Raw genomic sequence first — 21,256 nt, 5'->3', positions numbered from 1 at the left:
CGATGAAGATATTGTTATCATATTAACTATAGTAGCAGCGGTATCCTGACTATAATAAGATCTAAACTTAACTCATCATATTCCTGGGTAATGGCGAATGCGCCAATGACCAAGGAGCAAAATTCTATTTTTACACATGCATCGAGGAAAGCAACCCCTTCCAGAACTTCAGGGTAAACGGCAGAGGCACGGAAAGGTCGCTTTTGAGTTGATGTTGGGTTGGGGGATAGACGTAAACGAGAAATGCTCGTCGCTGAAATCCACCAGTTCCGATCTTCGACTGCGCCTTCTTCAGTTCGCCTGAGCAACGCCGAGAAATAGCCAATCGAAGAAAAAAAAAAAAATGAATGTCCAAGGAACTGCCTCTGCAGTGGTTCGAAGAAGACCCATTTCTTGCCACTTCGTAGATGTCGTCCGTCCCCTTCGTTGTTGACGGTAGAAAAGAAAAGAAAAGATATAGAACGCGAAATGGAAGTAATGAATGTAAATAATGTGCAAGAAGTAAAGGTCCGCACAGAACTCGAGGTCCAGCCTCAGTATCGTTTCATGAAGGCAAGGGGAATTAGTGGTTGTTGACGGCGAAGTCTCGAATACCGGCACCGCCACCACCCTTGGGTCCTAGCCAAACAATCTCGATCACGCTGTGGCCTTCATCCTCCTCACGTACATACCATTGGTGGACGTTATCCCCAACAACATAAGCCTCCCGTAAGAGCCACCGATCTTTGGTGACACCATTTTGATCCCGAGGGCGCAAAGGACCCAAACGAGCTTCATAACCGCGAGGATCTTCTTCCCATGTCTTCTCAGCGTGATCGAAGTTGATGGCATCATCAGGGGTGTTCTCATCATAGGTGTACTTGACGAGCGAGTAACCGTTGGTGAAGACCCAGAAAGTCCGGATGGACTTTCCCGTAGCGTTGTTGACAATCTCCTCCTGGTCGAATACCCACCGACGGAGAACAGATCGGCGACCCGCAGCAGCCGACGCGGCGGTCATCTTCACGACGTCCTTAGTATACCAGCTGTTCCAGTGGTGGAGAGACTCGATCTTGCGGCCGGATTCGTAAACACCATCGACTTCACCCTTCATGTCCATTTGGTATAGAGAGGGCCAAAGCGTGAGAGGGGTATCAGCATATCTTTGGATGCACTGGCCGAGCTTCTGGTCACCTGGCTGTTCGCCCCAGGCTTGGCAATCGTCGTAGTACTGCTCTAAGGTGTCGAGTAAAGGCTTGGACACGAACACACCAGCGCCTCCGAAGGCGATGTGGCCAAACGTATCGACTTGCCAGCTAGCTTCTGATAGGGCGCCAATGTAGTGTTTCTTGCTCACGTCAAACAGTTTCAATTCATGAGCGATCGTCGGCAAAGACAGGAAGAAGGTGTCATCGTCGATAAAGCTAACCCATTTAGTCTGGGGGCGTTTTGTCCGAATATGGTTCGCGAATGCCTCCACCAACCCGAAATAACGAGCAGTAAATTCAAGAGGGGACTTGATAAGCGTCAGGTCGAGGCCACGGTTGCGGAAGTAGGTCTCCTGCTTGGCAATGTCGTCGTCCGAGTCTGGAACAAGAACAATGATCCCGGCTTTTGTGTTTCCATATGAGTAAAGCAGGGAAGGGAGTAGGCGGTCCAGTCGGTCAGCAGAGGTAGCCAGGCCAAACAACAACTTATCTGTCTCATCGATATCATGGTCGGCGGCAACATCTACATCAATGACGGGAGGGCAAGGCATAGCCTCCTCCTCGTTAGACGGGGAGATAACCATGCCACGCTCGAGGCGGGTCATTGGCGGAAGGACGGGAACATTGACGTCCTCAAGCGATTTGAACTCGGTCTTGGGAGGCTGGAAATTAGGGCGGAAATAAGCGCGCGTGTAGTTCTTGCGCATCAGCCATTCATTGAAGGGCAAAGGTGGCATAATAATGTTCGGATCCACGTCGCATTGTTTCGTGATGGGTGGGGCTGTCTGAAGTTGGATCTGAGGAGCACCAGATGAAGTGACGCGATCGACAGGATGCTTGAACCGGAGGAGGGCTTCGCGATCATAGCGTTCGATGCACCAGAAGAAAAGCCCTATTGAGACCAGGGCGACGAGGGGGAAGACCGTTTTCAGGCGGAAGGTCGGCATTTTGGTCGTATTATTAACGTTGTTCTTCAACATGGAAGAGTTTGAGGAGATTAAGTGGTCGAAAGAACGTTATGATTCGTGATTCCGAAGGAACATCGATCGGGGAGAAAAGGGAAGGCTCAGGGGATTCGTGATCGACCGAGACCAAGGAACGGAGAAGGAATCCGACAATGGGGGATCTGAATGAGTGGATTTGGCGGACAAAGCACCAAAGAAGACTGTCAACGAAAGACCGGTAGTGTCGAGACTGGTTCTGCAGCCACAGAGAGTATTGACTTCTGCAAACCCAACAAGTCGAGGACGAACTGAAAAATCCAGGGGAAGTTGGAGGTAAACGAGCACAGCTGGACGTACGTCCAGGGCGCTTGGAGACGTTGACTGGGAAGAGGATGATGTGAACTGAAGGTGTGAGAAGTCTCGAGTCTCTGGAGGGTTGAGCGAAAGAAGGGGAGAGGGAGAGGGAGGGGACGGAGAGGTGAGAGCGAGAGAAGGTGAAGATTGAAGGATGATGAGGACACCACCGCCAGGAGACGCTGAAAAGGCGATTCCGGGCTGGTGAGCGGGAAAGCGAGCACGGGGGGTCTCGTAATATGATCTGCAAATTACACACTGTGTGTAACTTTGGCCTTCGTTTCGAGGCTCTTGTTGGATTGGAATATCAGATTCTTCTTCAACACAATGTTCAATAACTCATGAGACAGAGGCAGTTTCCCGGCGACTGCTGATGGGCTTTTATTTACATTCTGATCCTCCAAGGCATTGTCGCCGGCAAATAGCAGGTTTGGTCCTGTGCATCCGTTTTTGGCGCTGATCACGGACGGAAGAATGCCGAAAGGTGGGTGCAGTCAGGCTTGAGTCCGCATTAAATCTCAAGTTTCTTGCCAGTTGACAGACCCGAATGCTGGCATTTTTCATCTGGACCCTTGCCATCTCGTCCTGCAGGCGTTCCCGAGGTCTCACCTCCGCGATAGTTGATTTGGAAGGCCGTGACTACACAGAGTCCAGAACTGGTGGGCTCCAAAGGTTGAAGGCTGGTCTTCCATCTCGAGAGATACACCAATGGACGACGACTGCAGCAAGGACACTGAAAGAAGTTCCGTGGGTGGCAGCAGATCCGTTCATTTTCCTGACCAGATGGAGTGTCCTCCATTCAAGCACCGCTAGAATGAGCATGAAGTGACCTGGAGAACAAGCCTTGGAAGAATGCAACCCCAGATTGGAAAATCCATACAGGGAAACTTGGACATTTTTTCCACCCATAGAAAAACAAACATGCAAAGGGATGGATGTGTCGCTCTGCAATGTCGTTGTTTCATGCTCAATTCTCAAACTGCTGATCGCCGTTTCGAGCACTCCTACTGGCGGCTGCAGGAACTTGAGGTTGGAGTGCCAAGCCGCAAACGGAGTTTAAATTTCGACATACGCGTTTTTCCATTTCGAGGGCGTGCGGGTAAGCCAAGCGCTCGTTTTCTTGCCCTGGGAAATGTGGCTGTGAGGAAGTTCCAGTGGCGGCTGTCTTCTATTTTTATTTGCTGCACACAGGACTTATCAATCGAAGAGTCTCCCGACGTCTTCGGCAGGTAAAATCAAAGCTTTTCTTTTTGCATCCAACACTCGACGCAGGAATAAAAATAACGCAGGTCGGGGCACGCAGCGTTTGCGTGTCCCGCCCATCAATCGCCAGGGTCGCACCACCCTTGAAGCAAAATTGGTGGGAAGGTACAATCTGATCGGCGCCGCCTTCCCGTCAGCACGGCCACTCAGCGTTGGCCGTCTGGACGCTGCGTCTCTTTGGGAGCCCCACGGGCCGCGTGTCCCATGCATGGCGCCTTTCCTCAGACTCGGTTTGCCAGAGTCGATGACACCTGCTGAGTCGGAGCGAAGGTGAATTCGCCGACTTTCAAAATCTGTCCCGCTCCAAGCTCTGAAAGGCCGGTTGACGTGGAATCGAATCGCAAGCTTTGAGTCTTCGGGAACGGCGGGAGGAAGCACGGCTGGGGTGAGGTTGGGCTTGTTCCATTCCACATCTTGGTTGGACGCTGTGCCACGCCTTTTGCCTGCTTGTGCTCACATTTCCCTCTCAGGTTACAGATCGCTCACTGTTTTCTGCCACTGCTTTTTCGAGGTTTGTCCTCAAGAGGGTGGATCATGATCAGCAAACGTCATTCAGCTGGCGATTTGCGGAAGGGGGGATGAGCGATCCAATCAGATGGGCCAAAGCCAGAGACGGAATTTCATTCTCGAATTCTGTCGCTGCACAGACAACTGGGGCTCTTTGAGAAGACCATGGAAGGAATCAGACAAGGGTCTCACTCTTGAAGGAACTGCGCGACTCGAATTTGCATGAGTGGTTCTCGAAAGGGTTTGAAGATAATGCCAAGGGCGGACCCATGGTTTGCTCACTGGTAAGATAAGCGAGGAACTTGTTCCACTTGAGAATCCTGATCTCAACCTGTCTGATCTTGCATTTCAGGGTCCGCTTGGACTTTGGGACAACAGCCTGGCGGAGTATCCTCCATCGGGGGATTCAGTATCTGCCGGCGGATCCCTTGGTCACCTGGAAGCGCGCGATTCAGGCAGGATTTTAAACCAATCAATTTCTTCCAAATAAGCGCTTTGAAGGGTCTCATCATGATCAGAATGATGAAACAAGACCCTTTTTGGACCCTCGGAAGGGAGCGCCGGAGCTGATGGGGAATTTGGAGTCCTTTGAGGGGCGAAATGTCTCGCCTTGAACTTCAACCTCCCATTCTCGTCCAGGACAGGAGTGTTGCTTCAAGCAACTTCGTCTTTGCAAATATGTCACCTGTCAGCTTGCAAAATCCAACGACGAAATTGTGCATTTTTTTTCTGTTCAATAATATTAGTGCAAATGACATGAGCGGACGTGACAAGCGAAATGAATTTGGATGATCACAAACTTGTGTCCGTATCGAAATCGGGGCGATGGCCTGTTGCGCGAGATGTCGCCATCGTTGTCCTGTTCGGCTTGGCTGCATCTCACAACGTAATTTGACTCCCAAGGTTACCTCGTCCAATCCTTTTTGAAAGCTCAACAGCAGAATTCTCGAATGGAGTTTCCAGCCTTGAGGCTCCAGACAAACTGCGGTGATGGAGCTTTGGAAAGTTACATGTTTTGATGGCTACGACTAGTATTAGTAGGACTTTATCCTCCGACCAGAAATGCAATTTTTGTATGTACGGAAGATGAACATGAGGGCGAAGTGATAAGGCTGACATCCACCTTGCCTTTGGTTTCCCCGAAACCTTGTCGGCCTGGCGAAATATAATCCGAGGCGAGGAGCTTTAATCGGTTTCGCTCACGGCTCTCAATCTGGCCCCGGGAGACCTTCGCAAAGGAAAAAAGGAATCCTCGTTGGACGGCTGGAATATCCGTTCCTCTGAACTACGGGCTGTCTGGCACCAGTCAGCTACATTTATAATGCACTTACGGCATGACGCCGGTGCGCCTGGTACTACTCTTGTATACCTTGAGAAATCTCACAAGGCTACACCTTTCAATTGTGCGTTCTCGTCTTGGGAAATCATGGGCTTTCGCGCCGTCTGTTCGGCTGAGCGACTTTGCATATGGTGAACTAGTGAGGCTTTTCGCATGCGCCGGCTGGGGTCCTCTTTCGAAATATGTGCATTTCAAACTGATCAAGACACAGTTTCGCGATGGCCCGCTGACGTCGACTGGCTGCAGTACAGTGGCGTGGATACGGGTACAACTAATGACGGGTCTAATCTCTCAAAATGTCGCATCAATCCTCATCATCGTAAGATTCTCGATCATCGAATTTCATAAAATTATCTGGAGACGCATCGTCTCCCATGATAATGGTCCACGCATCCTTGACCAAATCGATGACGGAATCATCGAAGGCAAGGTCCAGGCTTGGCGGAGGGAATCGGATGAGGTTGCCCGAGACGTCATTGGCAGGGCTTGTATCACCGCGAACGGCTCGTCCGAGTTGCGTGTAACGGAGAGACCATAAGATGTTGACATCCGGCCCAGCGCTGGATTGAAGTAGTTTATCAATGGCGCACTCGATCAAGGACTGCCCTTGTTGTCCGGGAAGATTTACACTGCCGTAGAGAACACCTGTCGCACAATTGTTAGAATGTAACGAAGGGGAGACTGTGGCGAGTAAGGAGGAATAGAGAAGTCCAGGGTCAGATCCGTAGAATTCTCAACAATGCAGCTTCAGGCAATGTAGATAAGTTTAGATGGAAAGTCATCATAGGACGGAAAAGTGCGAGGCAGAGGATACGCGGGGAAAACTTACTTTGACCTGACGGGCACTCAGCGGTTTCGCTAGAATGCACGGATATATAAATCGGCGGCAACTCGTTAGTTAGACCAAGTGAGGCTGCTGGAAAGATCACAACGGCCCCAGCAGGGGTCGGGCCGCCCTCTGCCGTGACCGGGAACAGGCTCTCCAAAGATGATGACACAATGGTAATTGACCGTGAGACTTTGTCATGGGTACACGGGGATTGGGCTTGTGCAGGGAGATCCCAGTTGGAGCCAACGACAAACTTGGTCGTGATTTTTTCACCGCTGGATAATCGCAATTGAATGCGTGAATACTCGTCATTTTGGTTGTCGTGTTCCAACGATTCAACCCCGGCATTCAAGACGTATACCCCACCGCCAACAGCGAGAGCACGGCACCCTACCTGGGAAATTTCTGACCCTCCTCCCCATTTTACTAGGACACTTCCGAACCCTGGCCCAAACACGCCGATGGATGCGAGATGCCGTTGGATGCGAGGAACAGCATATTTAGCAACAGTCGCCTGCGGAGGGGTTTGTGACAAGGAGAGTGAGAGAAGCGGGTCGTAGAGTTCAGGTGGAACATGGAACTTGGAGGTGAGATACTCCGAGAGAGGCTTGTCCAGGTCTTCGTCTTCGATCGCTGGCTTATCCTCTTCTGCTGATTCCTGCTTCAGGTGCTGCTGAAGATGGCGGAGAAATCTCATGAGGGTTCTCTTGGACTTCATACTGATGAGATCGTCCGTGAAGACATCCTCGCGACTGCTTGGCACTCTGTATAGATCCTTGTCTCCACCAGAAGTTGGTTTGTAAATCCACCAACTTCCAACGGCTTGAAATTCAAGCTGGCGATAGACCTTGGATGCCACCAAGGTCGGCAACAGCTGAGACCTGGAGTAGATAAGTTGCGGTGACAAGGATAGTGTGTATGCCCTAGAAGATGATAGCCCGGAGCCGGGCTTATCAAGACTTGATGAGATGGTAGCATCTTCAAACGGGAGATGCGCGGTCTCTAGCTTATTAACGTAGAGGTTAGCTGGTGTTATTTCATTCACTGTGAAGTCAGATTCTCACCTTCGTTTACTTTCGAAGCCCATTCATGAGCCTCTTGTAGACTTAGGGCAGCTTCGGGGCCCCCGTAATATGCGTTTTTGTCAACATGGAGAATCTTTTTACCAGACCGAGAAAGAGAACTGGCTCGCAGAGATCAGGAATAGTTCAAATCCATGCCCGGCAATGGGAGGACATACAGAGCTAGAAGTGACTGGGGAATCCCAGTACCAGAGATTGTGACATCCCATTGCGTATTTGTCAGTGATTCCATCGTACTGGTACCAGATTGGGAGCAGAGCTGTGTTTAGTGTATAGTCCTCGACCGCATATGAAGGCCTAACTATCATCACGTCGGCTGACTGAATAATAGAAGCTCTTCAGAAGTCTCAGGACCCATTTGTGGTGAATCCAGGATTGTTGACCCAAAGGGCGAAACATCAACTGCGAAAAAAAAGACGCAGCCGAAGAGAACTGAAGAATTTCAAGCGGAACCACAGGTCACGTGAAAACACAAGCTGGCCATATCCGGAGCAGGTGCCAGTGCCAGGAAAGATAGACAGCAGGCTTGGACAAATAAAGGCAATGGAACTTGGGGGCACAGTGCAAGAGCTTATGCTCTTCCATGATCGGAAACCTTGCAGTCCTACGTCCCGAGGTCGTCGACAATAATTTCTTGTGTGAGCTTCCGGAGAAGGTTTCATATACGCTATTCCGTATTAGGCTAGACTACCAAGCACCCGCTGGCGGGTCGTTCCATTTCGAGCGATTTTTCTCTCGCAGAGCAAGCCTTTCCTTCAACACACCACTCCTGGTGCTCTGCATCGCCAGACTGCATAATCGCTGTAGCAGTCTGTCCTCCTTTGCACATGCCTTCATTGGTCTTGTTGTTCAAGGGGTGGTAGATAGGATTTTGTCACTCTGTATCTGCTGCTCTGGATGGAAACATCTGATGGAAGCGGTTCGTTTGTAGTGATACATTTCATTGATTCTAGGCATCTTTGACTGTTGGATACAGGAGCCATGTCTCGCTACAGACACGGCAATTTAGGATGTAGGCATAGCATAGGTATAGTAGGCTGTTGCAATCTGTTCTCTGTTTGCCTCCCCCCCCAAACTGGGATTGCCCTGGAAGTTAGGAGTTCCCCATCGACGCACCCGAGGACCTGAAAGCGGCAACAGCTGTGCTCGCCTTGGATGGTAGGCTATATGCGTTGTTCACCTTGGGTAAGGCGTGTGCAGTGACTGGGGTTCTCGCCCGAAGCGTTGGTTCCTGAATGGTGTCGGAGCCTCTCACTCCTCGGTCCCTTCCTCCACGACCCTTGCGCGAACGATCCTAACCTCGTCCACGGGTCTGTCTTCGTTGTTTGTCTTGACTAGACCCATTCGCTGAATTATTCTCATCCCACTCTTCACCCGACCGAATATTGTGTGTTTGCCATCGAGCCAGGGCGTTGGAGCGAGTGTAATGAAGAACTGACTTCCATTGGTGTTTGGCCCACTGTTCGCCATACTCAGAATGCCAGCGCCGGTATGTTTCAGATCGGAGCGAATTTCGTCCTCGAATTTCTCTCCGTAGATGGAGCTTCCCCCTCTACCGGTGCCGGTGGGGTCGCCTGTTTGCACCATGAAGTTGGGGATGATACGGTGGAAGATGACATTATTGTAGTATCCGCGCTGTGCCAGGGTCGCAAAATTCTTGCAAGTCTAGTGGTAGCTAAGATGTTAGGAACATGAAATTTGAGAGCTGAGTGCCATGCTGAGCAGCTGCGACTGACCTTGGGAGCATGCGAATTGTAGAGTTCGACAGTGAACGAGCCCTGCTTGGGGTTAGCTGAAAATATCATGCCGGATCAGCCGCCCTTACCATGCTCGTATCGAATGCAACGTCTGTCGCCATCACAGGGAGGGTGATAGCTGCTCGAGGTTCTTGAAGCTCTCAGGTGCAGAGTGGTGCCAGTTGAATTTGGGGGTCCAAAGGCGGAGCCGGAGGTGGGCTTGGCATCAAATGTTGTTTTGGACAATGGATGCAGCTTCTTCCTTCTTCACAACCTTTCTTGGGTCGGGCCTGAAATTCTACTTCCCATGGTGAATCCATGCAGTCTAAATTGTTACAACCAGGTTTCAATATTCCGTGCTTCCTCTGACCCTTTCAAGGCTCTGCCCTACAGATAACCTATCAACATTGTCATGGCTGAGGTCAGTCCATTTGCAGAGGTCCTGGGGCAGGCACTGTACCATTTCGCCCTTGCGAAGCCGCTTTTGCCGACATACGGGCATGTTGTTCTCTCAGCTCTGTTTCCCCTCTATATCGGAGCCCACGCTTCGCTTTCGAGGCCTAGTTCTGCCGCAAAGCCTACCGAAACTCCTGGAAAAGCGGCTGAGAATGAGTCAGACGACGACGATGAAGAAGATGAAGAGCAGGACGCTGACCAGAGAATGGAAGGGCTCGCTCCAAGTGATGCCGTGATGTTTCCTCTAACCGCTGGCGCTACACTTGGCGGCCTATACGTGGCGATCAAATGGTTTGGAGCCAACACCCTGAACAAAATCCTTGGCTTCTATTTTTCTCTAATGGGTATATTTTTTGCAATGGCTTTTTTAAAGGATTGCCTCTTGGTTTTAAGATCATTCATCTTCCCCCGCAGATATACGCGCCGTGGGCAGACCTGGAAACCTCGGGCAACTGAGCGGATCTTCGCTGCTGTACGCTCTCCGCCGAGTTTGGAGCCAGTTGAAGTACGGGAATCGCCTCTACCGGGGGTTCTTAGCTCGATACCATTGCCAAGAATAGTTCTGGTGTCTCTCTGGACATTCCGTGAGATACTATACTGGCGAGCGAAACTTCGTTTTCATGTGCACCGCGTGGTCCACCTGGATTGCTCGATAGGCACACTTGATATCTTGGGTGTCCTCCTGGCTTTACCCGCAGTGGTTCAATTCGCATTTGTCTCGAAACCATGGTGGTTAACTAATTTTTTCGGCTTTTCTTTCTGCTATGGCACCTTGCAGTTGATGTCACCATCTACTTTCGTCACCGGCTCTCTCATTCTTGGATCACTATTCTTCTACGACATATACTTCGTTTACTTCACTCCCTTAATGGTGACTGTGGCGAAGAACCTCGACGTCCCGATCAAGCTCTTATTTCCTCGCCCGCCCACTCCATCTGAGGCTCCCGATACCGGTTCTCTGGCAATGTTGGGCCTAGGTGATATCATTATCCCCGGCATGATGGTGGGGCTGGCTCTTCGGTTCGACCTCTTTGTCTACTATAAGCGAAAGGGTACTCTGAAAGCGCGAGCAGAAGGCAAAGCATCCGGATTCGTCAAACCAGTATTCCAGCCAGCTACGGGAAGATGGGGAGAACGTTTCTGGGCACCTCCAGTTACATCAAACGAGCCTCAGTTGGAAATTCCGTACAACGACGCTCGTTCTTTTCCCAAGACGTATTTCAAAGCTAGCATGGTCGGTTACACGCTCGGAATGCTAATGACGCTTGCTGTCATGCAAATGTTTGACCACCCCCAGCCAGCTCTCTTATACCTAGTCCCAGGAATATTGCTATCTCTATGGGGGACTGCCTTGATCAAGGGTCAGGTCCACGAGATGTGGGAATTCAGCGATGCCGAGGAAGACGAAGAAGACGCTAGCGATAAGGAGGGTGAAAAGGACCAGAATGAGGGACCTGTCTCTTCCGACAAGGGTCGGGGCCTCTTCGCTCGTCTGTTCTCTGATTCTAGTGATAACGAAGGGTTTGGGAAGGTTAAAAAGGGGAACCAGGAACCTGTACCTTCTGGAAAAGCTACAGACGCAACTGGTCAGGAGAAATCCGACAGCAACGTCAAAACGAAACCGCAATTTGATGGTAAAGAGGAGTCCAAGCACCTCGACCTTTTCTTGCTTTCCATTTACGTTCCTCGGAAGGTAAATTCAAACAAACCACAGGATCAAGGCGACACTATCAAATCTGCCCTGGACGAGGAGAGTCGGTCGTATGTTGCTGTGGGCAACCAGGCCAATGAGCCACCTGCCAAAAGGCGACGACGGAGTCCGAGGAACGCTGCTGCAAATTCTCAGTAGGGAATTCGGTTTTCGCGTAGGCTCGGATAGCATTTGGTGTTTGGTGGTGTCTAGGGAGTTTCTCGGCAATTACTGGAGGCGGTAAATGTATATTAAGGATATGGTATCATCTCTCCAGGGCTTGTCGGATCGCCGTAAATATCGTATTAGCCTTTGAATGTTTCAACACTGCCCAAGGATCTGATTAATATCTTCCCATCTCTGGGCGGATATCTCGACTAATTGCTTGAGCTCTTTCCTGTCCACTGCAAACCCGCCGTTCTTCTCTAGCTTTACGATAACAACTTCGCCACTTCCGCCTTGATCCCTGTCGACGACAAGGCATACTCGCTCCAGAGATAACCCTTCCTCGTAGCCGTCAGGGTCAGCAAGGATCCATCTTCGTCGGATACCCTTTCTCTCGCTGTCAGCGATTTTCCTCTCCTCCTCGGCATCGGGGATAAGGACTGCCCTCCATCCGGCTGCTGCGTCGGCCTCAAAAACGCCAAAGGAACTCGCAACGGGTAGCCCACGCAGTGACAGCTTCCGAGCCTCTGAAACTAGGTCAGAACACACGACTATTTCATTATCAACATCCCACCACGCACGGGGCAATTTTGTGTCTCGGAGTGCGGCCAGAACCGATAACCAGGCCGCGTCAAACGGGTTCCCTGCCAGGGAAATAATCATGATGTCGATGTAGAGCACCCAGAAGGCCTTGATCTCGCGGGGCTCGGGGGTGGCGCCGCCTGACCTATCTTGCTCAACATCCACATCCATTTGCTCATCCTCGTTATGGACCTCTAGCTCTTCCCGCCCCAGGTTTGGCCGCTGGTACCATATTTGCAGGTCCTTAGAGCGAACTATACGAGTGCTACGCAGTAGAGAAAGAATCTGATGTGACAGTGACTGCGCAAGCGCCGAAGGCGGTGCGCCTGGGATGAAGCCTGGAGCGCATCCAGTGCTCAGTGAGAGGTTGGGCACAAGTAAGCTGAAGTCTTCGATGTAGGAATCGTCATCGTCGTCGGTTTCTTCTGAACCGTCTTCTCGATCCGCACCCAGATTCTCGGCCGGGCTCGTCAATTTCCTTCTCTTATTGGACGCCAATGAGGAGGATGAATGTGAGACGCTCCATGAGGGGATATCTTCGGTGTGTAGGATTTCCGCCTTGATGCCGCATACGGCGGTGGTGTCGCCGAGTCTCACCACCGCACTTCCATTAGTGTGAGTTAGCGATCCTGTGTTTGCGGAGGTGATTCGGAATTGCGAGGGGGACCGGCCATTGGCTCGAAGAGAAGGTTGTTGGCTCGATGCAGGGGGCGAGAGGTGGGCAAGGAGGTAGGCGTGAGGTTGGAGTCGGGCAAACTGTGAAGGGGGAAGAATAAGAGATGGCGGAGCGGTTGGGGCGGCTTGGGCAGTTGAATCTGCAGCGGTCGAGGCCATTTCGTTGCGATATGGATCCTGAGGGGTTGTCAATCCCAAGGCCGTTGTGTGTGGGCAGCTCAAGTCCGGAGTTGCAGCGGGAGCCAGCCAAGAAAATCGGGTTCTTTGCGGCAGAATAATGCTATGTATAAAGGCGGTGAGTTGCTCACTCAGTCCAACAGCGTCCTCCATGTCGACATTCCAATCTCCGAGTCATGCAAACACTTCCCGCTTCGAAAGAGGAAATTTGTCAACCCAACCTTGGAAGGCTGTCAGCTCCTGGCGTCATGCAACACGTTCGATGAGCAGACTGACGATTCTCAACTTCATCCCATGAGACTCGGCCTTCCCGCAAGTTTACCAGTGCCAGCCAAAGAAGCAACAAATGTCTTGCAGCTCCCTGCGAAATCCGGACGACGAAGTCTTGAAGCGTGGGATCAATGGTGTGGGCCAGGACTTGCCGTCATTCTGCAAGCCGGAGTTAAACTCAGGGGGGTCATGAAAAGGTACTTTTTGAGATCCTTGCACTTTTCTTGACCCTTCTGGAGAAGCCCTTCAAGTTGGTGAAGCAGGCGAACAAAGCCTCATAATGCATTTTCTCTTCGTGATTGATGAAGCTCGATTTGCTCCTGCTTTCCCGAACTTGAGGTTGAAATCTTGTTGTCTCCAAGATTTCTATATATAGACAATACGAGAATAAAGTGTCGATCCGAGCGAACCCCGAATGGGACATGCTCTTATTCGTCTCCATGAGTATTTACGAGGATGAGCACGACAATAAGTTTCCAAGCTTCGTGTCAAACGACCCATCTCTTCGTTTGGGATATGGTTGACGCTGATCGGCTGACCACCTTGGGAGGTTCCTGACAATCGAAAGCCCATGTTGCATCTCGCGAAGCACTTTGTGGAGAGATCGTCAACTGATACGGTTCTTTCTCAGAACTTTCCCTGCACGTGGAGTCTTTTCGCCAGGCTAAGCTTCAAAACTCAGGAGCCACAAATGTCCGATGTCCCTGGCTCCTGTGCGGAACTTCCAAAAATGTCTCTCCCTATGGGCGGATCCTGATTTCCCACTCCCGTCAACTGTGTCCGCTGAGACGCTTTCACTGCCTTGGGCTGAAGCCATCGTCGATGGGATGCGAGCGAGTGGCGTTCCTTGGTCAATTGGGCTCGTATTTGTGGAAATGTGCGGTTCTTGGACGGTGTTCAACCAGACTGATCCTTCTCATCTTTAAAAATCTCAGAACAAGCCGCGAACCGCTCTCCACGCTTTTTCTAATAAAAGACACTGATGTTCATTTCCTTGAGTGTCTTGTGCAGACAGAAAGTCTTCCTTGGCATGTGGTCAGGGATTCATATGTGGAGGGCATCTTGCGTTGTCTGAAGCTGACACCCAAGAGCGCAGGGAAGGCATGATTAGTGATGATGGTCTCCTATGGCCAGGGACGGCGGAGAAGTTGGCATCTTTCGCTCGACGACACGATAAAGGACCTTCTCGTGGCCTTGAGCTCACCACCGTCGACAGAGAGTGATGTGATCTCCCCTCTATCCCCAGTTCCGCCTCATGAGGGTTTCCCTAAGGACCATTGCCTCCCCCAGGACCACAAGGAAGAAACAACTCCTCTGCCGAGGGAAGGCAGTTTCTCGAGCACCTTCGATGTTATATCGCCGTTAGAATCCAACGCACCATGGACGGACTGTTGCTGGAGCGACGCTACAACCGCCAATGCGGTGCTTTCTTTGCTGCACAAGGATCCATTGAGTCCCCCCTCCGATACCTCCCTTGACCGTCGGAGTTCCCGAAATACGATGCGAATAACATGCTCTGTATGCCTCGAAGCCCTCGAACCAGAACAGTATCCGAAAACTCCGATAGCTGCTGGGTGTGACCATACATCGACACCCAGCGCACATATATGTGCCATCTGTCTCAGCCGCAGCCTAGACGTGCAATTTTCGAATTCACGAAGGGCTCCGCTAACGTGCCCCATCTGCCGCGCACAACTATCCGACGAGGAGGTCGAGCGATGGGCGAGTAAGCCGACCTTTCTAGCTTATGATATCGCAAGAACATGGCGGATCTTGGAGGAGGATGCCGAATTTGTCAGGTGTATCAACCCAGGGTGTGGCTATGGACAATTGCATGCAGGTGGCTTGGAGGACCCCGTTGTTACCTGTAGGGCTTGCGGTACCCGGACATGTTATTTACACCGGAGCGTACCCTGGCACGAGGGCTTTTCCTGCGCAGAGTACGAGCTAGGTGATGAATCGAGTCTGATTCACAACCGACCGTCCAGACTTCCAGCCGTACTCAGAGTTGGTGGTCCGAGACGTGGACAGTCTTCTTCCGAAGATTTTTTGAGCCAGAGGACCATTCAGGAAACCACCCGAGCGTGCCCTAGCTGCCTTGTCGCGACAGAAAAGGCAGGGGGGTGTAAGTACATGCGATGTATGTATCTTCGCGACCCACCATCAACCGCTTCCATGGCCAGAGTACTGATTTTCTGTTGGCAGGCGGAGCGTGCTGGGAAGAGTGGTGCTGGGATTGTGGTATATTCTGGGAACGGGGGCATCTTGGCGTTGACTGTTCGATATTTTCGAATGAGCATTGATAGCGATTCGGTTTCCAGGGTTTTCATGCCTAATGACTGTTTGAGCGATGCATTTATATTACTTGATTACCCCCCATGGCGAGTGTTATCTATGTTACTCTAGACAGGGCTGGATGGACCTTCCAACAGAAGGAATAATGGCTTACATATCCGGAGTCTGTGCCAGACATCCAACAGATGTCTGCTAGAGCCTGTACATCTCTTTTCCATTGATACTCTCATCGCCTGCGTAGTCTTGATGTGATCAGACGAAGTCATGTGATTAATAATGGGTTGTCGCCTCGCCTGTCGGCACCTGTCCGAAAGTCCTGTTGAGCCATTATTCTTCCAGAAATCTGCGCTAGTATTTCGACTTAGAGCGAGAGCGAGTAGGAAACGTCGGCTTGCCGCCAGCTCTCGAGGCCGCCGCCCAATCACATTCCCTCAGCACTTCTTGCGGGTGACGAGCGCCAGGCTTTCGCATTAGTGGGGGGATCAGGCTGCAGAATGGCACACCTTTGGCGATCTGTGGTTGGCTGCGGGCCGAGCAGGAACCCGTGCATCCAATCTGTTCCTCGCTACTGGAGATCTGCCTCCTGCCAGTCAGCCAGAAGCAAGCATCGTCTTGGAGGACCTCTGAAAGAAATCAAGCCCATACAGAATGTGATGGCCAATCAAAGATGATCGATTCACCCGACGAGAGCGAGGGTTTATCCTGGCTGACCGACAGCGTGCTGATGGACAGCCCAAGCGCGACTGCTTTCCCCTCTTCCGATATGGGACCTTTTCATCCCCCAGACTCCCACAGAGGGTTGCTTTGATTGATTTCGTTCTTTCAAAGCCGATCATCTCCCATCTGTCGTCCTTCAGCTCTGGTCCCGACTCCGGCTTGAAAACAAGTGCCTGGCAAATTGTCAAGAGCGCCAGATAGCTGTTTTTGTTGCTATGGTCCCCAACAGAGGCTCTACTCAATGAGTTGAGCGAGAGCTTGGAGGTAAACAACGGACAGCACTCGCTATCTGTTTCAATATTGAGTTTTGAAGCTGGCCTTCTGGGACTTGGAAGAAGTTTGGGAGCTTGCCGCAGTCGAGAGGCTGTGACCGCTTGATGTGCGACTCTGAACGCCCACCAAAGAAGTGAAACCATGTCCTCTTGGGATGATGTTGCTTCACTCGTGAAGCGCATTAACATTCCACTCGATGCAGCTACGACTCCCGCAGACGCTGCTGAACGCCAACGCGATTCTTGGACCGAAGCCGGGAAATATGGATCAGGTTGGGTATATTTCTCGGTGGTACTGCTCGCCGTATCGACGATAATTCGCTTCTACCATACCTGGGGTGATCGAGTCCGAATCGCCCTGCACAAAGAGACACCAACAGCCAAAATCCAATCGCCTCGCGATGAATATGAGCTCCCGAGCGCCGCGACCGACAGCTCAACTACACTCTTCTTCCCGACGAAGGCCTCGAATTCTATGAAGGAGGAGAAGCGAAGGAAGAAACAGCAGTCTTCGGTTTCAACCGTTGCTCCATTGAACAATGCTGTCGCGCTTGCGCGATGGATCTTTTACAGGACACTTCCGGAGGTTCGGATAGGGCGGTTCCGCATTGTCTTCCCCTCGCTTGGGGCATCTGCTATTATTCTCGCGGCATTGATATTCGTTACGCTTTACTGTTTCCTTCCCCAACCACTTTACTACTCGTCTATTCGCATCGGTTCTCCACCCTTGGCTATCCGGGCGGGTATGCTCGCAGTCGCCATGGTTCCGTGGATTGTGGCGATGAGTACTCGGGCGAACTTCATCAGTATGTTGACTGGTATTGGCCATGAAAGACTGAATGTGCTTCATCGGTGGGCCGGATACATTTGCCTCTTCCTCAGCCTGATCCATACTATTCCTTTTTACGTCACGCCCATTTGGGAGTATGGCATGCTGGTCGTATATCAACAATATCTCCCACAGAACATCTACGTCTATGGGACTGGCTTGGCGGCGCTCGTTCCTCTGGCCTTTTTATGCATCCACTCGCTCCCAGTTTTGAGGGAATGGATGTATGAGCTGTTTCTAAAACTCCACCTCCCTGTGTCAATAGTCTTCGTCGCCATGCTCTTTTGGCATACGAAGAACTTTTTGTCATCATGGGCTTATCTGTTCTCCACCGTTGCCATCTTCGTACTCTCATACACTGTGAGGTTGGCTTATCTCAACTGGATGAATCCATTACGACTATCTTTTATGATTGGCGAAGAATCTGCGGTGACGATTCTTCCACAAGGGGCAGTTAAAGTGACGGTTCCCACTCAAATGAGGTGGAGACCCGGACAGTACGTGTATCTACGTATGCCAGGGGTTGCTTTCTTCCAGAATCATCCTTTCACTATTGCCTCGCTGTGTAGTGGCGACATGCCGTCTCATTACGGCGAGGAATACCGTGACCTAGCCCTCGTTTTCCGCCCGTTCCGTGGGTTTACGAGAAATGTACTACGCAAGGCTGTTGAATACGGACCATACAAGACCTGGACTGCCTTCCTTGAAGGTCCTTACGGGGGCATGCGGCGTCAGATGGCAGCTTTCGATGACGTGATCTTCTTTGCCGGAGGCAGCGGCATTACAGCAATTGCCAGTCACCTGTTAGACCTGATTAAGAAGATGCGGGAAGGCGGAGCAGTTACTAAATCAGTTCGGGTCATATGGGCCTTGAGGGATCCAGAGTCTATCGACTGGTTCAAGGAGGAGCTGCGCATCTGCCGAGACCACGCGCCACTCAACACAGTGCACTGCTACTTCTTCTTGACAGGTGCCAAGGACGATAATGGCCAGCCATTCGCAGTGGAAGACCAGCAGCTCTACCGCGACATCGTGCAGGAGAAAATTTACGATACACTGCAGGATATCGAAAAGCGCAGTTCCGCATACATCCGCGAGGAAGCCGCAGGGGATGAGGAACGTGAGAAAGAACTGCGTCGAGAGAACGAAGATACCCTCACAGCCCTCCCTCCCCGGATCTACACCTCAAACTTACCTCGGGCCTCCATCCACCACTCTCCTTTGCAAAACCATTCGTTCTCGCCGTACCAGTACCAGCAGTCCCCGTACCAGCTCCAACAATCCCCGTATCTCCACCAACAATCTCCTTACCAGACCCCCCAAACACCCACAAACATTCCCTTCGACTTTGGCTTCGGCCAACCCCAAGAACCTCCTCAACTCACAGTTCAAACTCAATTCCAACAAACCCCACCCTCCCCTTCTCCATCACAAGTTCACACAGCCCGCGTTAACCCTCGCTTCGCATCCCTTCCACTCCAGAAGAGGAACGGCTGGCGTATTGACTACACTCGGCCCGATATACCAAAGATGTTGACCGATTTCTCAAAAAGCTTCGGCCGTCGGACATGCGTTTATGTCTGTGGACCGCCCGGTATGCGGATGGATGTCTCTGATGCCGTTGCCAGATTGCAGCAGTTGGTTATGACGGATTCGTCGAAGGATGAGATTTTCCTCCATGCGGAGAACTATAATATCTGAATCTCCGGAATGAACTCTCGTTTATGTTTGTGTTCCTAACTTCTTGTGCCACTTTTGCAGGCTTGATACCATGGGCGTTCTGTTTTGGTTTCGGTGCGTCTTTGTTTGCACGTGCTACCTGTATGGCAGCTTAATTTATATCTGGAGCATATAATCATTGTATATCAAAATTTACTGATATAATAGTGCTTCTTGGCAAGATATAGATACTGTAGGTTGCGATCGCATTGAGCCAGGGATTCATTCATAATCTAACAATGGTGGGGGTATCCTGAATGGCAACACAAACGCCTATAAGAAGGTATATATAAGTATACAGGGAGCGGAGTCGAAGATGCATGCTTAGCAGCTCAGTGCCTCTGCGGCTCGCCGTCTGCTTTTCGCTTTCTTCTCGCGCTCTCATCAACATCCAGCAATCTGGACTCTGTAACTGATTGGACTCCGAATTCATCCGAGTCGAGTACATCTTCCGCTTCGACCTTTTCCCAGTCACCATCACCGCCTGGAGAAGCGTTTCTTTCGTTACGCGCTGGCTCGGGAGAAGGCGATTGAGCGGTTTGGTTTTGGTTTTCGTTGTTGTTGTTGTTGTTGTTGTTGTTGTTGTTGTTGTTGTTGTTGTTGTCCCAGTCGAGATTTAATTTGACAATCCGGGCGCCTGATGGCTTCAACCGGCGATAGTAGTTTTCTACTATACCATCCTCAACTTGGAAGCCACGCGAGATGTACCACTTTAGGCCGTCATCGTTTGCCTCGTGGACATGCGCTGTGACAGTGCGGATGTTGTAATGTTTCACAAGACCCGAAACTTCGTAAGTCGACGAAGAGGTGTGACGGGTAGGCGGGGACGAGAATAGTAACGAATTGAGCAAGGAGGTCGCAACACCACAGCCACGGTATGGGGAGAGCAGGTGCAACGTCTGGATGTAGAGGTTTGCCGGTTCCTGGTCCTGGTCCGGGTGTGACTTCGAGCCGTCCAGAGTAAACTGGGGTGGGTGTTCCAGCCGGCATCGGATCCCACCAATCACTTTATCAGTCCCTGCCGTTTGCGCTGGTGTGGGCGCTGATGACGGTGCAGCGGCTACCGGGTGATCATGATATATAGCCACACGCGAGACGGATGCGATCACGGGATCTGTGACTGTAGCGGTGTAGAAAGAGTTGGAGTAGCGGATGGGGAGGAGGAGGCCTGTAATTCGAGATAATGAAGGGATATGAGCAGTGTTCACTGGCTCTATTGTGACGTGCTCGTGCGGCGTGGGGTAGCCAGATGGGATGGGATGAGGGTAGGCGGGAAGTTGGAGGGCTGGGTCTTTCGCGGTCGGTGGTTTCAGTTTGGAGGCTATATTGACGGAGGGTGGCGCTGTAGATGAAGCTGGCTGCGGAGACACCACCATCGGCGGAGGGTATTTCGGAGGCCTACCATGAGTGCCACGCGATGATGATGGCGGGGACGAGTGCTGAGCGAGCGGGGGAGATGCGGAGGATGACCGCTTGGCCTGGTGGGCTTTGGCAAAGAACTGATACGCCATGGGGGAGAACTGCACAATTAATAACGCGCAACGTAGTCGTCGTGTAGATATAACATAGGACTAACGGATAAAACGAGAGAATAGGTGGTGAGCGAGCGCGAGACGAACGAGACCAAGGCAGCAAGCGTGCCAGGCAACCCGCGAGGAGCCGTGACCGGATGCGACAGGGCGGAGATCGCGATAAGATAAGATCAAGCGGCAGAATGAAGACGGTGGGAACCTGAGGCCAACAACTGCCAGCACCAGCACCCAAGGCGGCTCTTCACCACTTCTTCCGCCTGGACTCCTCTCCAACGGCGGCAACACTGCCTTCTTCCGGCTGAGATATTGCATTTCTTGTCTTGGTGTTCTTACTGAGGATTCCCCAGTATCTATCCTATACTGCCCTGTCCTGTGGTTGACCGATGTGGATGGAGTAAGCGTGTTCCCGTGTTGCCGTTGCGTGCGAACACTGACACTCCCTTGGGTCCGGTATCCAGTGTTGGTGAAGACAATAATAGCCTCCACCCATTCAGCGCAGTATAGACCGATGAGTTCCGACCGACGTTTTTTCTTTGTGTTATTCACTAGTCCCCCGCCTTGCCATTGATATCCCGACACTCCTTTATCTGCGCCTCGATTTCCGCTTCCACCTCGAACAACACCACTGCCCGTGAC

The 21,256-nt window shown here is 51.4% G+C and overlaps 9 protein-coding genes across 9 annotated transcripts; 3 read left to right on the top strand and 6 right to left on the bottom strand.

Moving 5' to 3' along the window:
- Position 1: 1 nt before the first annotated feature.
- On the bottom strand, positions 2-2,623 carry gfsA (glycosyltransferase family 31 protein). The gene has a single exon (XM_071028041.1). It carries the CDS (start codon positions 2,165-2,167, stop codon positions 563-565), a length of 1,605 nt encoding a protein of 534 aa, XP_070890540.1. The 5' UTR covers positions 2,168-2,623; the 3' UTR covers positions 2-562.
- Positions 2,624-5,898: 3,275 nt separating this feature from the next.
- On the bottom strand, positions 5,899-7,737 carry BJX67DRAFT_377322 (putative Rab geranylgeranyl transferase escort protein; the record flags this gene model as incomplete). The annotated part of the gene is made up of 4 exons (XM_071032078.1): positions 5,899-6,239; positions 6,424-7,425; positions 7,488-7,606; positions 7,664-7,737. 4 exons carry the CDS (start codon positions 7,735-7,737, stop codon positions 5,899-5,901), a joined length of 1,536 nt encoding a protein of 511 aa, XP_070890539.1.
- A 527-nt stretch (positions 7,738-8,264) lies between these two features.
- cyp1 (putative peptidyl prolyl cis-trans isomerase (CypC)) lies at positions 8,265-9,407 on the bottom strand. The gene is made up of 3 exons (XM_071028039.1): positions 9,331-9,407; positions 9,242-9,283; positions 8,265-9,170 (listed from the first exon to the last, which is right to left on the bottom strand). Exons 1-3 carry the CDS (start codon positions 9,361-9,363, stop codon positions 8,757-8,759), a joined length of 489 nt encoding a protein of 162 aa, XP_070890538.1. The 5' UTR covers positions 9,364-9,407; the 3' UTR covers positions 8,265-8,756.
- A 114-nt stretch (positions 9,408-9,521) lies between these two features.
- Positions 9,522-11,645, top strand: BJX67DRAFT_342595 (aspartic endopeptidase). The gene has a single exon (XM_071028038.1). It carries the CDS (start codon positions 9,654-9,656, stop codon positions 11,544-11,546), a length of 1,893 nt encoding a protein of 630 aa, XP_070890537.1. The 5' UTR covers positions 9,522-9,653; the 3' UTR covers positions 11,547-11,645.
- A 63-nt stretch (positions 11,646-11,708) lies between these two features.
- On the bottom strand, positions 11,709-12,968 carry BJX67DRAFT_377319 (3' exoribonuclease family protein; the record flags this gene model as incomplete). Its single annotated transcript, XM_071032077.1, has 1 exon — positions 11,709-12,968. The coding sequence occupies one exon, from the start codon at positions 12,966-12,968 to the stop codon at positions 11,709-11,711; it is 1,260 nt and encodes a 419-aa protein (XP_070890536.1).
- Positions 12,969-14,275: 1,307 nt separating this feature from the next.
- Positions 14,276-15,763, top strand: BJX67DRAFT_165441 (E3 ubiquitin-protein ligase). The gene has a single exon (XM_071024996.1). The coding sequence runs from the start codon at positions 14,370-14,372 to the stop codon at positions 15,660-15,662; it is 1,293 nt and encodes a 430-aa protein (XP_070890535.1). The 5' UTR covers positions 14,276-14,369; the 3' UTR covers positions 15,663-15,763.
- A 271-nt stretch (positions 15,764-16,034) lies between these two features.
- BJX67DRAFT_342591 (uncharacterized protein) lies at positions 16,035-16,816 on the bottom strand. The gene has a single exon (XM_071028037.1). The coding sequence runs from the start codon at positions 16,727-16,729 to the stop codon at positions 16,142-16,144; it is 588 nt and encodes a 195-aa protein (XP_070890534.1). The 5' UTR covers positions 16,730-16,816; the 3' UTR covers positions 16,035-16,141.
- Positions 16,817-16,831: 15 nt separating this feature from the next.
- On the top strand, positions 16,832-19,254 carry BJX67DRAFT_342590 (putative metalloreductase transmembrane component). Its single transcript, XM_071028036.1, has one exon. The coding sequence runs from the start codon at positions 17,016-17,018 to the stop codon at positions 19,068-19,070; it is 2,055 nt and encodes a 684-aa protein (XP_070890533.1). The 5' UTR covers positions 16,832-17,015; the 3' UTR covers positions 19,071-19,254.
- A 1-nt stretch (position 19,255) lies between these two features.
- Positions 19,256-20,728, bottom strand: BJX67DRAFT_342587 (uncharacterized protein). Its single transcript, XM_071028035.1, has one exon. It carries the CDS (start codon positions 20,597-20,599, stop codon positions 19,421-19,423), a length of 1,179 nt encoding a protein of 392 aa, XP_070890532.1. The 5' UTR covers positions 20,600-20,728; the 3' UTR covers positions 19,256-19,420.
- Positions 20,729-21,256: the final 528 nt, after the last annotated feature.

Source organism: Aspergillus lucknowensis, assembly GCF_044049455.1.
Source record: "Aspergillus lucknowensis strain CBS 449.75 chromosome Unknown BJX67scaffold_3, whole genome shotgun sequence".
Taxonomy (NCBI): domain Eukaryota; kingdom Fungi; phylum Ascomycota; class Eurotiomycetes; order Eurotiales; family Aspergillaceae; genus Aspergillus; species Aspergillus lucknowensis.
This window is presented reverse-complemented; position numbering and strand designations above follow the sequence as displayed.

Coding starts and splice junctions, on each gene's coding strand:
- gfsA (XM_071028041.1), bottom strand. CDS start 2,167: ATGTTGAAGAACAACGTTAATAATACGACCAAAATGCCGACCTTCCGC.
- cyp1 (XM_071028039.1), bottom strand. CDS start 9,363: ATGGCGACAGACGTTGCATTCGATACGAGCATG. Junction 9,284..9,330: donor TTGCATTCGATACGAGCATG/GTAAGGGCGGCT, acceptor AACCCCAAGCAG/GGCTCGTTCACTGTCGAACT. Junction 9,171..9,241: donor ACAATTCGCATGCTCCCAAG/GTCAGTCGCAGC, acceptor AGCTACCACTAG/ACTTGCAAGAATTTTGCGAC.
- BJX67DRAFT_342595 (XM_071028038.1), top strand. CDS start 9,654: ATGGCTGAGGTCAGTCCATTTGCAGAGGTCCTGGGGCAGGCACTGTAC.
- BJX67DRAFT_165441 (XM_071024996.1), top strand. CDS start 14,370: ATGATGGTCTCCTATGGCCAGGGACGGCGGAGAAGTTGGCATCTTTCG.
- BJX67DRAFT_342591 (XM_071028037.1), bottom strand. CDS start 16,729: ATGTTAATGCGCTTCACGAGTGAAGCAACATCATCCCAAGAGGACATG.
- BJX67DRAFT_342590 (XM_071028036.1), top strand. CDS start 17,016: ATGAAGGAGGAGAAGCGAAGGAAGAAACAGCAGTCTTCGGTTTCAACC.
- BJX67DRAFT_342587 (XM_071028035.1), bottom strand. CDS start 20,599: ATGGCGTATCAGTTCTTTGCCAAAGCCCACCAGGCCAAGCGGTCATCC.